Source organism: Hippopotamus amphibius, chromosome 12 (assembly GCF_030028045.1).
Source record: "Hippopotamus amphibius kiboko isolate mHipAmp2 chromosome 12, mHipAmp2.hap2, whole genome shotgun sequence".
NCBI classification, from domain to species: Eukaryota; Metazoa; Chordata; class Mammalia; order Artiodactyla; family Hippopotamidae; genus Hippopotamus; species Hippopotamus amphibius.
Genome location: NC_080197.1, coordinates 14,843,033 through 14,857,593, shown reverse-complemented (window position 1 = coordinate 14,857,593; position 14,561 = coordinate 14,843,033). Strand labels below are relative to the sequence as shown.

Genomic DNA, 14,561 nt, shown 5'->3' with positions numbered 1-14,561 from the left:
CCTGGACCAGTGTCTGGTAAACAGCAAGAATCCATACAGTTGAAAAGCTGCGGCAATGGTTGCAGGAAGGTGTCCTGTGTCCCACTTGTCTGCTGAGGTTCATGGGGGTAAGGGAGAGTGAAGTGCGTTTATACCCAGATATGATGACACATGCAGGAGGCTGTAAACCAGGACCTGAGTTAACACACTGCTCTTCACTTATCTGTCCTTTGAATTGCTCTCACCCACTCGCTGACTATCCATCACCTGCCACACACTACGCTAGGTGCTGGGATGCTCGCTGAGTCAACACATTGAACAACATTCCACCTGTGGAATACAATTCATGTTTGCACGAGATCCACAGGCATAGTCAGGTCGGAGAAGTGCTGTTATTGGGCATGTGGACCCAGCAGGCAGAAGCAGAAACACTGTTTTGGTGGGGAGATTGCACAATAAATTGGACTGACCCCAGCTCCTCCCCTTCCTCACACCCCTCCTCATTGCCTGATCCCACCCCTCAGCTGGGATACGAAAAGCCCTGTCAGCCCCCAGCTTTCCTCAGAAGCCCTCCTGCAAGGCCATGAAGATGAGCCAGATCTGCATCTCTGTAGCCCTTCTCGTCCTCCTGGTTAACCTGGTGTCCTGCACCCCGGGGGATAAACGGGAGAGCCATGACAAAGGTAAGCCCCGGCTCACTTCTCCTCTACATGCCCGGGGTGGGGAATGAGGGGAGTCCATGGAAGGAGCCAGGGAGCTGGCGTGGGGTGGGTGCTGCCAACCCTCTCTGGATTTCTCCTGGGAATTTGGGCAGTTTGAACTCCAGGGACATTTCATGACTCTCAATAGGAAAAAAAATTCAAATTCCAATTAGATAACTGTATATACCCCACCTAACTCACCAGATGAGGGATTCCTGGTCAGCGCAGTGTTCCCGAACCTCACTGTAGTGTAATTAAAAGATCAATATTTGATCCTTGTCCTGTTCCTGCAACAGACCTCCTGAACTCTTGGAATTTACCATCTTTCATAGGTCACAAGATGAGTCAAGGAAGGTGACCTGAGAGTCCTCAGGATGGGGCTGGGAGACGGGAGGGTATTGAGATGGAGATCAACCACCAATGGCCTATGATTCAATCAATACGCCTGTTTAGTGACACCTCAATATACATCTATAAATTTGGGGGTTCAGAGAACTTTCAGGATGGTGAACACATGGAGGTGCTGTGAGGGTGGTGTGCTCCACTAGGGCATGGGGGCACCGCACAACTCTACTCCCCCTTTTCCTAACGCATCTCCTCCATAGGTTTGTCCCTGTGTTTTACCCCCTTAAAATAACATGGGAAGAGTAAGTAAAGTATTTTCCTGATTTCCACCACCGCTTCTATTGGTTCTTGAACATGGAAGTGGGGTCATGGAGCCTCTGATTTTTAGCCAGTTTGTCACAAGCCTGAGTGACTCCAGACCATGTGACTGGCATTTGAAGTGAGGACAGTCTAGAACCCTCAACCTGTGTGATCTGCACTATTCCCAAGATTTGGTATCAGAAGTAAATTTCGGGGATTTCCTGGTGGTCCAGTGGCTAACACTCCCCCCTTCCAATGCAGGGCGCCTTGATCTTCCCAGCGTCACGGACGAGCCGCCTGTAAGTATTTCCGTGCCATCCATAAAGATCCCTCATGCCGCAACTAACGACTCTGCACTGACAACGGAGCACCCAGACTTAGCAACGAAGAACTTGCTTTTGGGAACGGAGACCCCGCCCGCGGGAACAGAGACCCCGCCCGCGGTAACAGAGACCGCGCCCGCAGCAAAGGAGACCTCGCGCGCGGCAAAGAGACCATCCTCGGTAAAGGAGATCCCACCCGCCAAAAAGACCGAGCTGTCGATAAAGAAAACCCTAAAAAAGAAATGGAATAGAGTAAAATACGCTGGTATGTGTTCTTCCCGCTTTTTTCCTTAACATCCTGATGTCGTCACATTTTTTATTAATGGTGGAAAACTTACTCTACACATAAGTGTAGAGAATAATATTAGAAAACCCAGGTACCAGTGCCAATTAATTTATTGATATATGGCAAAATTTTTTACCTGTGTCCTCCTTTTTTTATTTATTTTATTTTTTTGGTAGAGTTTTTTTTGAAGCTGATCAGAGACATCATACCAATTAATCTTAAAATACTTCATAAAGGATATATAGATTGTTTAATAATTACCATATCATGGTCACGCCTGGCAACATTAATAACGTCCCAGAAAGCAGGTTTTCAAATGGCCTTTGCAAATTGACCATCCCCACAACCCTAACATTCTCTAAGGCAAACAAGCTGGTGGTTTCAGCTGTGACCTTGTAGTCTGACCTGTGATGACCATCCTCATAACTGACCCAGAGCCCCTCCCATCCCAGGAACTTTTCGGCCTAACTTCTGCCTGGAGCCTCATTACATGGGTCCCTGCAAGGCCAAAAAGGTCAGGTACTTCTACAACGCCAACACTAGGGAATGCGAGATCTTTACATATGGCGGCTGCCTTGGGAAGAGGAACAACTTCCGCTCTAAAAAGACCTGCATGAACACCTGCGGTAGTACTACGGGCACAACAGGTACTACAGACACAAAGGGGTAAGAAAGGGGGCAAGGCGGGGTGGGAGGGGAAGGGCTGGGGAAAGAGGTGGAGCTCAGGGGGCCACACATTATTCACACCTGCACAGGGTCTTTCCTCCTCTCTCTCTCCCAAGAGAAGTGGCTGCAGTGTCCTGTGAAATTGCCCAGTGAGCCCATCCTCCATGGGCCAGCTTGGCAGAAAGTCACCCCCAGAAGCCCCATCACAATAATCTGAGCCTACTCACATACTCCCCCTTTCTCAGATGGGAACACTTGAGTCAGCGACCCTACAGAGAAGTTCTACAGTTCTCCTGAGTACCCCACCTGAGCTTGGATCTCACTTTCTTCTTGTTGGTCATTATGGTCCTGAGGTGGACTGTGGTTGCATATTTCTTGAAAAGTCTAGGATCTGTCGAGATGAATGGTGTGCAGGTCTGGGGCTTCAGAGATGTCAATCAGCAAGTCCTTTCTTTTTGCAGAAGACCTGAGACCTGTGCTTCCGCGAAACTCTGAAGTGTGAGGAAGACCCACACAGGGCTAGGCTGTGGCTGCTCCTGAAACAGTTTCTTCTGCTCTGACTCCTTCTCAACCCACCCATGCTCAGCAGAAGCCTGCCTCTTTCTTCCCCCCATGGGTCTACCTGCCTTAGTTCTGTCTCATCCACTGGGTCCTAAGCACAATGACAACAAATCTTCCCCTCGTCACTAGCACTTTTCACAGTTCCTGGCACAAAGGACACAGTCCATAAATATTAAAGGAAGGAAGAAATGAATGCAAGAGCACATAGCTCATGACCTGAGTAACTATAGAGCCTATGGCTTGAAGCCAGAACTCTTCTCTTAACCCTCATCCTCACTGCATCCTCACCTTCATCCCCCTCCCCGCCATCACTGCTCTCCTCCTATGTGCCCAAGGTGGAATTTGTGGCATCCAGTTCTCAGAATCAGTGGTGTGAGAGGTCTTTTCAATACAATAGTACCCTTTCCCTCACAGTGATGTTGCACATTTTCTTTTCTGTGGGTCAATCATTCTGTCTTATATTTCAATAAATTCATATTCAAATTAAACTAACTGGAGTGGACTCTGTTGTTTGCAACTAAGAACCTTAACTAATATGGTCCATGGAAATGCTGGTCCTTCTCACTGTTCTTCAGAGCAGTAGGCACCTTCCCTTTTCCTGTCCTCAGACTGGGCCCTACCAGGTACAGGAAGCAAACTCATTACAGTATCATCTACCTCTTAATGGCCATTCCAAGGTACGCAAAAACCCGGCTGACAGATACCTCAAAATAAAAGCTTTCATTCTTTACTTCTTGAGCCAGGTCACATTTGGATGCAGGCTGTTTTCCTGGACTCTCAGAAGGAGAAAGGAATGAGCATGAGGTTCAGTTATCCATTTTTCAGGAGAATCCCCATCCCTGAAGTCATAAGTGGGGAGGGTGTTTCTTACTCCAGTTAAAGAGGGGCTACTACACGTTCAGTGGGCCAGGCTCTGTGTTAGCATTTTGCCTGCATTCTTCTGCTAATCATCCTAAGAATCCCTCAAGGGAGGAAATGGCAACATGTAGATGTCACTTAGCTGCTATATGCATTTCCTAACACAACAGGTCCCAGCTCTTCCAAGTACAGCAACTCTGACAAGGTTTTCATGTTCCTGCCTCTGGGAAGATGTGGAATGGAGGCACCTTTAGAGAACAGAGAGTGTATGTTTCACTGCAGAGGAGGAAATTGAGGCATGGGGACGACAACAAGCATAGCATTGAAATAAGCAAGAGCACAGATGGTGTTCGTGCTGTTACTCACTTCCTTGTAGTTTTGGGCAAATTTCTCAACATCTCTGAGGTTTACTTTCTTTAATTAAAAAGTAAGGATAATGCTTGTACTTAAAGTTTCTAGCCGGCTAACAGCAGAAACACTCCTATTCCACAAAAAGGATAGTATTTAAATAAAAACAAGAGGAACTTAGGAACTTCCCTGGTGGTCCAGTTGGTAAAACCCCACCCTCCAAATGCAGGGCCTGCAGGTTCAAACCCTGGTCGGAGAACTAGATCCCGCATGCATGCCGCAACTAAGAGTCCACATGCCGCAACGAAGACCTGGTGAAGCCTACATAAATAAATAAACAAACAAACAAATAAATAAATAAAGTTAATAAATAGAAAGGAATTTTCCAATAGACAGTATAACTGAAAACATTAAAAGTGAACCAATGAATTAATCAATAAGCAACACAGATGGTGCTGGTTCTGTTACTCAGGAATCTGGCTTCAGAGGTTGTGCACAATGCACTCTGCTGCGTTGCAAGCTCTAAACTCTAGTGCACGTGTGAGGGCTTACACACCCACAGTCTCTTCACTCACTCCCATATATTCACTCCCAGTAACAATCATGTAGAACAACACCCCGATGCACCCACTCATCCACACACAGACAAACATTCTTTCACTACTACACACACACACACTGTGTGCTCCACTTGCAGGGGCAAGAAGAATGGAGCTGGACTTAATGCCCAGAAGCCCCAGGAGCAAGCCCAGCCAAATGTCAAACAGGTACAGAGCTGGGTGATGAGCTGCAGAGGACAGGGGGGCTGCCTTCCTGGCACAAAGACAACCTTTCCCTTGAGAAAAGCAGGACCTCTCAATACCGAGCTGCCCCAGGACAGAAGCACATTGGGAATGAGGTACTCACAAAACAAAACACTGCGTGTGGCGTATCTGCTCTCTGATGCATGATTTCACTTGGCCTCATGTCAATCCTACAACATCTGGGATTCTCATCCCATTTTGCCACCCAGAAAGCAGAGGCTCACAGAGGTAAAGCGACTTGCTCAGGACCCACAACCAGCAGGTGGCACAACTAGGATTCTAGTTGAGGAGGCCCTCTGACCCTGCCCCTCTTCCTGCCTCAGTCTGTCCATCTGAGACCAAGGAGCAGCAGAGACTGTCCCTCACAGCAAAGACTATTTTTCTCCCCCCTCCTCTCTCATCTGGTTGTCTTTCTCTCCCAGTGTCCTCCATCCTGATCCTCCTCCCTCTGGTCCAGGTTAGAGGCCCCCACACCCAGAAACCCCCTGATGGGCCCATCCTCCCTCCACCTCCCACCTCCCTGCTCACGAGTGACTGAGGGCTTTAATTACAAACCTTCCCAGCCCCTAGGGGCCTCTTCAGAGAAATCACAAAATGGGAAAATCACAGGCGTTGTATTCTGGATAAAGGTCGGTGATTCCAACACTGTGGGACCCCAGGTCATATCTCTGCTTCTAATCCTCAGTTTTCCATCTGAAAGATGAGAATCTTGGATTCCATGCTATCTAAGGCCACTTCTTCAAATGGATGGAATGCACCCGGCAGGCTGAGGATATTTAGATATTTGTGATGCTGTGCCCTGTGAGAGGTACATTCATATCTAAGTCATGAGTTGCCACTTTCTTGCTATGTGATATAATAGCACCTCACTTTTTGGACTACATAATCGTCTTCCTTAAGAGTGGTGTCATGAATACTGGGTTATTCGGATTATTTTAAGGATTAAGAGGAAAAGCACAAACCAGAGGTTCATATATGGCTAGAATATAAATATTGTTAGCCCACACAGCATAACTTGCAATAGGAAACATTTGCCAGGATTTAACAGTAGGGGATTTCATATAAAAGTATATTTCTAACATTCTTGGAAAAAGTAAATAATCTGGCAACACAGTCCTGCAATTTAAGAAAAGCTGTGGGTCCTAAACTTGAGTTAGCATCAGATTCACTTAGCCAGGGGTTAAAACACAGATTTGAGATCTCCACCCACAGAGTTTTGATTCAGTAGGACAGGGGTGGGACCTGAGAATCTGCATCTAACAGGATTCCAGGGCTACTGCTGGAGCTGCTCAAGGGACCACACATTGAAAACCATGAACTAAGCCAAGTAGAGCTGCTCTCTTCTCATAAGGGGAACATACTCTCCAGTTTCCATAATTCCCGCCACACCTTATTGTCCACCCTGCCCCCACCCCCACTCCAAATACGTCCATCCTCATCACTCACCCCACCTGCAATGAATTTACAATTGTGACCTGTGGGGTGGGCTCACAGTAAGTGTTCACTAAAGGTAGCTTCTCACTTAACAATCTTATGAAGTAAGTATTCTTATTCCTGTTTCACAGAGCAAGAAACTGAAGTTCAGCTAAGAGAAAGTGACCTGCTCAAGGAAAAAGAGCAGAAAATCAGAAGGAAGACACTCACCAAAACCTGTTAGTCATGTGGCCCAGTTATTTCAATGTTACAAATACACAAACATACACATACATCACACAGGCAAATCTATCTGATATTAACACAGACGATGCATCAAAGCTTGTGGACGTGACTTCATGAGTGTAAAATCATATTTACCAAGCGAGGGAAGAAGGAAAAGTTAAAATGGGAGGTTACAAGGGTCCGCTGCAGACCTGTCCACTCTAAGGTGATGTAAACAAGTGAACATTGAAGATCTGAGAAATTCCCAGGAACAAACAAGGTGCCTTTCACCAAACAATGGAGCTTTCTCCTCTTGGACTGCTGCAACCATTCAAACTCCCTTCTCTCCATGGAAACTTCTCTCTCTGAGTATATGGGCTATTTAGTTGCTGTGTCACCTAGCCTCTGTCTGTCCTTTTCCTGATAGAGTAGACTGATTTTGCTTGAGGGATGACTCTTCCTCCATCCAAGACTAGTGGGAGTGGGGCGCCTGTTAAAATGCCTGCCCTACCCTCAGACAAAGAGTAGCCAATCAGATTCTGTCACTGGAATTTAAACTTGATCAATGAAACCCAAAAGACCCGAAAATGGAGATTATTCAGAGGAGGACTGGGAAAACCTTAGTTCTTCCTTGCTTACCATATTTTCCAAGCTAGGGTCTTTTAGCATGCCCTTCAGTCTGTGAGCTGAACTAAATCAGTTAGTGCTGTGGGAGCCAAAGGAAGAATCCAAGAGGATCTCACTTAAGGGTACAGTCAGGAAGAGAAAAGTATGCCCACTACATCACCACACTGTTCTCACAAATTCCTTCTCTGCTTCCAATAGCCAGAGTCAGTTACTGTTGCTCACAACCAGTGAGATCCAATGTCTTCACATGGTCACTACCATGTTCCTCATTTTTCAATCCTGTGGCCTCTTCTCAGCCATCATCCTCCTTTAACTCACAGGTAAGGCTCTCATGGAATAAATGCAAAAAAATTTTTTACAAAATTTGTTTCCACTTGGTCTCATCATAAAAAAGGATGAAAAGCAGAGCTTCCCTATTTGAAGAACTTTGAGTCTCCTCTGCTGAATCTCCAGGGCTTTTGAAGGCACAGCTTTCAAATCTCTTTTAGGGAAAATCATGGAAGACAGAGAGTGTTGAGTTTGAATCCCAGCCCCTGCCTGTATTGGATACGTGACCTTGGAGAAGGACTGAAACCTCTGAGCTTCAGCTTGCATGACTTTAAACAGAAGAAAAACTTATTAAAATTATTGTGATGTTTAGAGATGAAGATGTATGTGCAGGGCTTGGCACATTGTAGATTGTCAATAAGAGGAAATGGGTATTTTATAGTATTCATTCTACCCCTTTCAGGGTTATTTAGCAATTCTCATAGACTCAGTGACTTTTACCAGTACATCAGGACAGGGAACTCACTCTGCTACTTCCACCCTCTGAGGTACCAGCAATCCCCACCTTTTCTGAGCCTCCTCTGATTCTTCCTATGTAAGCAGGACAATGACTCCTTCTCTGTGGACACTGTTCAAGGTCTATCTGCACTCACAAAGGTAAAGCTCTAGCAAATTGAATAGGCCACACACCTAGTAAATTGGCAGGGCCAGAGTTTGAAGCCACAGAGTCTAACAAAAGGTTTCAGTCGTCCCATATTTTATCCTTAATAAACGTTTCATGAGCAAGAGAATGAATGAATCAATGTTTACTCAACATCTTTGCCTGAGAGTTCTACAAGCACCATGGACTCAACATTGACCAAAATGAATTCACTGTCCTTCCCCCTAAAGACTTGCTTACCCTACCTTCCCCCAGAAAGCTGAGTGTTGTCCTTCTTTCTACCTTTTCCTCACCCCTTGTGAGCAATCTCACAGCAAATCTGTTGGTTGTACCTCCTCAGTTCTCAGCTGAAAGTTCACTTCATAATAAGTTTAAGACACCTGATCATAAAACTGCCCCACTTCCTGACAGCATCCATCCAGAGCAAAGTCAGCTTCTCGAAACTCTCCCCCAAATAACCTCACAGAAGCCCACATCCTGTAAGACCTTCAAATATCCTCTTAATGAGATGCCATATCATTCATTGTCCCTTGCTGAAGTGAGTGATAACCCAACTCATTCAGCTTGGGAGGGGACTCTTTCTAGTGGTCTGTGGTTGGAAACATTGACAGGTATAAGCATTTTTCCTTATTGTTTAATTAAGGAAAGTACAAGTCAGAAACATTGAGATATTTTCCCAAGGCTACAAGGTATTGGACAACAGAACCAGCTCTACTTGTGTTCTGGCTTATTACACTACCTCTGCTTTTTGAGTTTTCTTTGCCTCAATTTCCTCATCTGTAGTGAGGCAGGTAGGTTCTGCTCTCCAGAGGTTCCTCCAGCTCACTTCTTCCCAGAGCCAGGAGCATGAAAACAGTGTTAAAGTTTCTCTACTTGGGAAGTTGGGACATCCCTTTGACTCAGGAGCCACTAGATTATGAACAAGTGATTCCCACAATGCCTTGCATCTGGGAAATTCTAAAGATGAACTGTGGTGCATCCTGGGAAATACGTTGATGAGTCTTGTATTCATGCCCACCACCTACCTCCTACCCCCTCCTCTCAGCTATCGTCATTCTGTTGTTTAAATTTTCACATTATGTGATTGCCAAGACTCTTCCCCAACTAGGGGGAGCAAGTTGGGTGGGGGACCTGGGAGCTCTCTTCCTACTGACCTTCCTCCTCTTCTTACACTAAATTCTCTCCTACAACCCAGTGAGGGGACACCTTGTGAGGGTGCCAACAATTCCAGCAGCCTCAGCAGAAAATGTACTGAACTGTAAATAAGGGATTCCCCCAATTTTCAGTTTTGAGTATCTCAAGTTTGTGGAGGAAACTTAGCAAATGTTTTCCAAGAACCTGAATGACGCTTGGTGGGAGAGAGGGGTCCTTCCTTGATCCCTATCTCCCAGTGTCTGTAGGACTGTTTTAGGACAAAGGCAGCAGAATTGGTCATCAGGTTTCTTGGCAGCTGTGTCTAGACCACTTTTGAATGGCAGAGCCAGAGGGGAGAGGGAATCCTTTGGGTTCAATGGAACAAACCACTGTTTTATTGATGAATGCTGCCATCAGGCATCTGATCCCCAAGAGGCAGTGAGATCTCCGTAGGAGGTAGTATGAAAACTGAGGCAGTGGCTTCCCTGGTAGCACAGTGGTTAAGAATCCAGCTGCCAATGCAGGGGACACAGGTTCGATCCCTGGTCTGGGAAGATCCCACATGCTGCAGAGCAACTAAGGCCATGTACCACAACTACTGAGCCTGTGCTCTAGATCCTGTAAGCCACAACTACTGAGCTCACGTGCCACAACTACTGAAGCCCACATGCCTAAAGCCTGTGCTCCACAACAAGAGAAGCCCCAGCAATGAGAAACCCGTGTACCAGAACGAAGAGTAGTCCCCACCCTCCGCAAATAAAGAAAGCCCAAGCACAGCAGCTAAGACCCAATGCAGCCAAAAAGTAAATATATAATTTAAAATTAATTTTAAAAAGAAGTTACACGGCTAATAAATGGTGAAATTAAAAAAATAAAAAATAAAAAGTGAGTTTGGGATAATCTATAGGAAAGGGAAAATCACAACACATATATAGAAGAATTGAAGTTCATTTAAATAAACCAGTACAAAGATTAAAAAATAATAGTACAGCAAAAACTAGCACAACAGTATAACGCAATTATATTCCAATAAACAGTTAAATAAATAAATAAATAAATAAATAAAAATAATAATAAGTTGTAAAAGTGATCATAACAGAATAAACAGTAAAAGGATCAGTAAGAAGATGTAAAGTAGTACATCAGAATCACACAATATGGAGGATGGCATTATAAAAGTAGATCTTTTGGAATATTTTTGAACTTGAGTGACTTACAGTTAAAAGCAAGGAGGTATACTTAGGGTCAACGTACTTGAACTCCATAATTACCACACATCAGAAACAGACTAATAGAGTCATAAAAACTAAAACAAAGGAACCCCAGGATACTAAAGGAAAATTGTCAAACCAAAAAAAGAAAAACAAAAAGAAGAAATGCACAGAGAAGAACTACCAAAAACAACTGGAAAACAAAGATTAAAATGACAAATCCTATCAAAATACTTAAGACATTTTTCACAGATCTAGAACAAATAATCCTAAAATTTATATAGAATCACAAAAGACCCAGAATTGCCAAAGTAATCTTGAGGGGAAAAGCAAAGCTTAAGTCATCACCCTTCCCGACTTCAGACTATACTACAAGCTATAGTAATCAAAACAGTGTGATACTGACACAAAAACAGACATATAGGTTAATGGAACAGAATAGAGATCCCAGAAATAAACCCATGCAACTATAGTCAATTAATCGATGACAAAGGAGGCAAGAATACACAATGGAGAAAAGACAGTCTCTTCAGCAAATGGTGTTGGGAAAGCTGAACAGCTACATGTAAATCAATGAAATTAGAACAGTCCCTCACACTATATACAAAAATAAACTCAAAATGGATTAAAGACCTAAATATAAGACATGACACCATAAAACTCTTAGAAGAGAACATAAACAAAATATTCTTGGACACAAATCGTGGCAATATTTTGAGTGATCAGTCTCCCATGCCAAAAGAAATAAAAGCAAAAATAAAAATATGGATGTCATCAAATTTAAAAGCTTTTGCACAGAAAGGAAACCATTGACGAAAAAAAAGACAACCTAACAAATGAGAGAAAAATCTTTGGAAAAGATGTAACCAACAAGGGGTTAATATCCAAACTATGCAAACAGTTCATGCAACTCAATATTGAAAAAACAAAAAACCCAGTCAAAAAATGGGCAGAGGGCCGAAATAGACATTTCTTCAAAGAAGACATACAGATGGCCACAGGTACATGAAAAGATGTCAACATTACTAATTATTAGAGTAGTAGAAATCAAAACCACAATGAGGTATCACATCACAGCAGTCAAATAGCTATCATGGAGAAATCTACAAATAATAAATGCAAGAGAGAGTGTGGAAAAGGGGTACATGTTGGTGTGAATGTGAATTAGCGTAGCCCCCGTGGAAAACAGAATGGAGGTTCCTTAAAAACTAAAAATAGAACTACTATATGATCCATCAATTCCACTCCTGGGTATGTACCCAGAAAAATGAAAACTGTAATTTGAAAAGATACATGAACCTCAACATTCTTAGAAGCCCTGTTTACAATAGCCAAGACATGTAAACAGTGCAAGCGTCCATCAACAGAGGACTGGCTTAAGAAATGTGGTGTGAAGATAGAAATGGACTCACAGGATTTTCTTGGCCATCCAGTTTTTAAGACTCTGTGGTTCCACTGCAGCGGACATGGGTTCAATCCCTGGTCAGGGAACAAAGATCCCACATGCTGCATGGTGTGACCAAACAAACAAACAAAAAACAGGAAACAAAAAAAAAAGAAATGGACCCATAGACAAAAAACAAATTTATGGTTACCAAAGTGGAAAGGAGGGGTGAGAATATAATTGGGGGAATATGACAAGCACAGAGCCTGACAAATGGCCAGTGCTCACTTAAATTTGAGCTTGATCCTCTTTAGCTGGAGTAGAAAGCTCCCTCCCACCACACATCACCAGGGAAGGGTGTTCCTTGGACAAGTGGACAATTGAGCCTCATAGTCCTTCCTTTCTCTTTCTGAGAATCCAGGAAAATAACCTGCCCCAAAGTTTGACCTGGCCCAAGAAGTAAAGGACAAACACTTTCATATTGAGGTGTCTGCCATCCAGTTTTTTGGTTTTTGGTTTTGGGGCGGGGGTTGGTTTTTCTGTTTTGTTTTGTTTTGTTTTGTTTTGTTTTGTTTTGTTTTGTTTTGTTTTGTTTGTATATTGTGGTGGCCATTAAGAGGTAGATGTTACCATAAGGCATTGGTTTCCTATGCCTGGTAGGGCTCAGTCTGAAGGCAGGAAATGGGGTGGTGCCTGCTGCTCTGCTGAATAGTGAGAACCACCATTTCCATGAAAATTATTGGTGAAGGTTTTTTGTTGCAAACAACAGAATCCACTCTAGTTGGTTTAATAGACTACGAATTGACTTAAATATAAGGCCAGACTGCGTGAAGCCACAGACGTTCAACATCACTGTGGGGGAAAGGGGCTTCTTTAGTGAAAAGATCACTCCCACTACCAATGCGGAGAACTGGATGCCAGAAATTCTACTTTTGCCAGCACAAGGAGAGCAGTGATGCTGGGGTGGAGAATGAAGGTGAGAATGCAGTGAGGAAGAAGATTAGAACAATAATCCTGGATTCAGGACTTCCCTGGTGGTGCAGTGGTTCAGAATCTGCCTGCCAATTCAGGGGACACGGGTTCAATCCCTACTCCAGGAAGATCCCACATGCTGCAGAGAAACTAAGCCCATGTGCCACAACTATCAAGCCTTTGTGCTGCAACTACTGAAGCCCATGTGCCTAGAGCCTGTGCTCCACAGCAAGAGAAGCCACCACAATGAGGAGCCCGCACACCACAATGAAGAGTAGCCCCCGCTCGCCACAACTAGACAAAGCCCATACACAGCAATGAAGATCCAATGCAGCCAATAAATAAATAAATAAATAAATAGATGTATTTTAAAAAAAAGAATCCTGGATCAAATCCCAGGCTCTGCAGTCACTCCAGTCATGAGGAGCTTTGCTCCTGCATTCATTCCTTCACTCCTCAAATATTTGTGTACTGTCTCCTTTGTGCCAGGAAGAGTGCTAAGTGCAAGGGATAAACGGAAGACTTGCTCTCATGGTGCTTAGAACCCACTGGATAAGACAGAGCTAAAAGCAAGTAGACTCATGGGGGGAGGAATGAGGCAGGATTCTGCGGAAGAGGGGAGGATTAAGAAGGAAGAAGAGGAGACGGAACTGTTTCAGAAGGAGCCATAGCCCAGCCCTGGATGGATGGGTCCTCCTTGGATTTCTGCATCTCAGGGGAGCACAGTTCACAGGTTCTCTGCAAAAGGAAAGGAACTTCTGACTGACGTCTCTGAAGCCCCAGACCTGGACACTGTACAGCCTGACAGGTCCTAGACCTTCCCAGAAATGAGCAACCACAGTCGTCCCAGGACCAGGAGAACAACAAGAAGGAAGTGAGTTTCCAAGCCTAGCTGGGATGCTCAGGAGTACTGCAGACCTGCTCTGTAGGGTGGCTGGCTCAGTGTTCCCATCTGAGAAAGGGGGAGCATGTGAGAAGGCTCAGATTATGATGGGGCTTCGAGAGGTGAGCTTCTGCCAAGCTGGCCTGTGGAGGATGTGCTCAGTCCATGGTTTCAAAGGACAATACAGCCACTTCTCCTGGGAGGCAGGAAGGAAAAAAGTCACTGTGGGGGTGTGAGGAGTGTGGGACCCCCCTGAGCTCCATCTCTTTCCCCAGCCCTTCCCCTCCCAGCCTGCCCTGCCCCCTGTCTCACCCCAGGGCCTGACAGCACCACTGCAGGTCCTCATGCAGTCCTCCCCCATCATGCAGTTGTTGTTCTTAGCATTGCAGCCACCATATACAAAGCTCTTGCAGAACCTAGACTTGGCATTTGTAGAAGTACCTGATCATCATGGCCATGTAGGGACCCATGTACAGAGACTTCAGGCTGAAGTCAGGCTGCAGGGCTGCAGGGATGGGATGGGCTGTGGGTCAGATATGAGGATGGTCCTCACAGCTCAGTCTACAAAGTCAACAACTGAAACCGCCAGTTTGTTTGCAATACAGAGTGGTAGG

General features: G+C 44.8%; 1 protein-coding gene across 1 annotated transcript; it reads left to right on the top strand.

Moving 5' to 3' along the window:
* The first annotated feature begins 562 nt into the window (after positions 1-562).
* On the top strand, positions 563-5,708 carry LOC130833913 (spleen trypsin inhibitor I-like). Its single transcript, XM_057704042.1, has 3 exons — positions 563-662; positions 2,387-2,581; positions 5,593-5,708. The coding sequence occupies exons 1-3, from the start codon at positions 563-565 to the stop codon at positions 5,706-5,708; spliced, it is 411 nt and encodes a 136-aa protein (XP_057560025.1).
* The last annotated feature ends 8,853 nt before the right edge of the window (positions 5,709-14,561 follow it).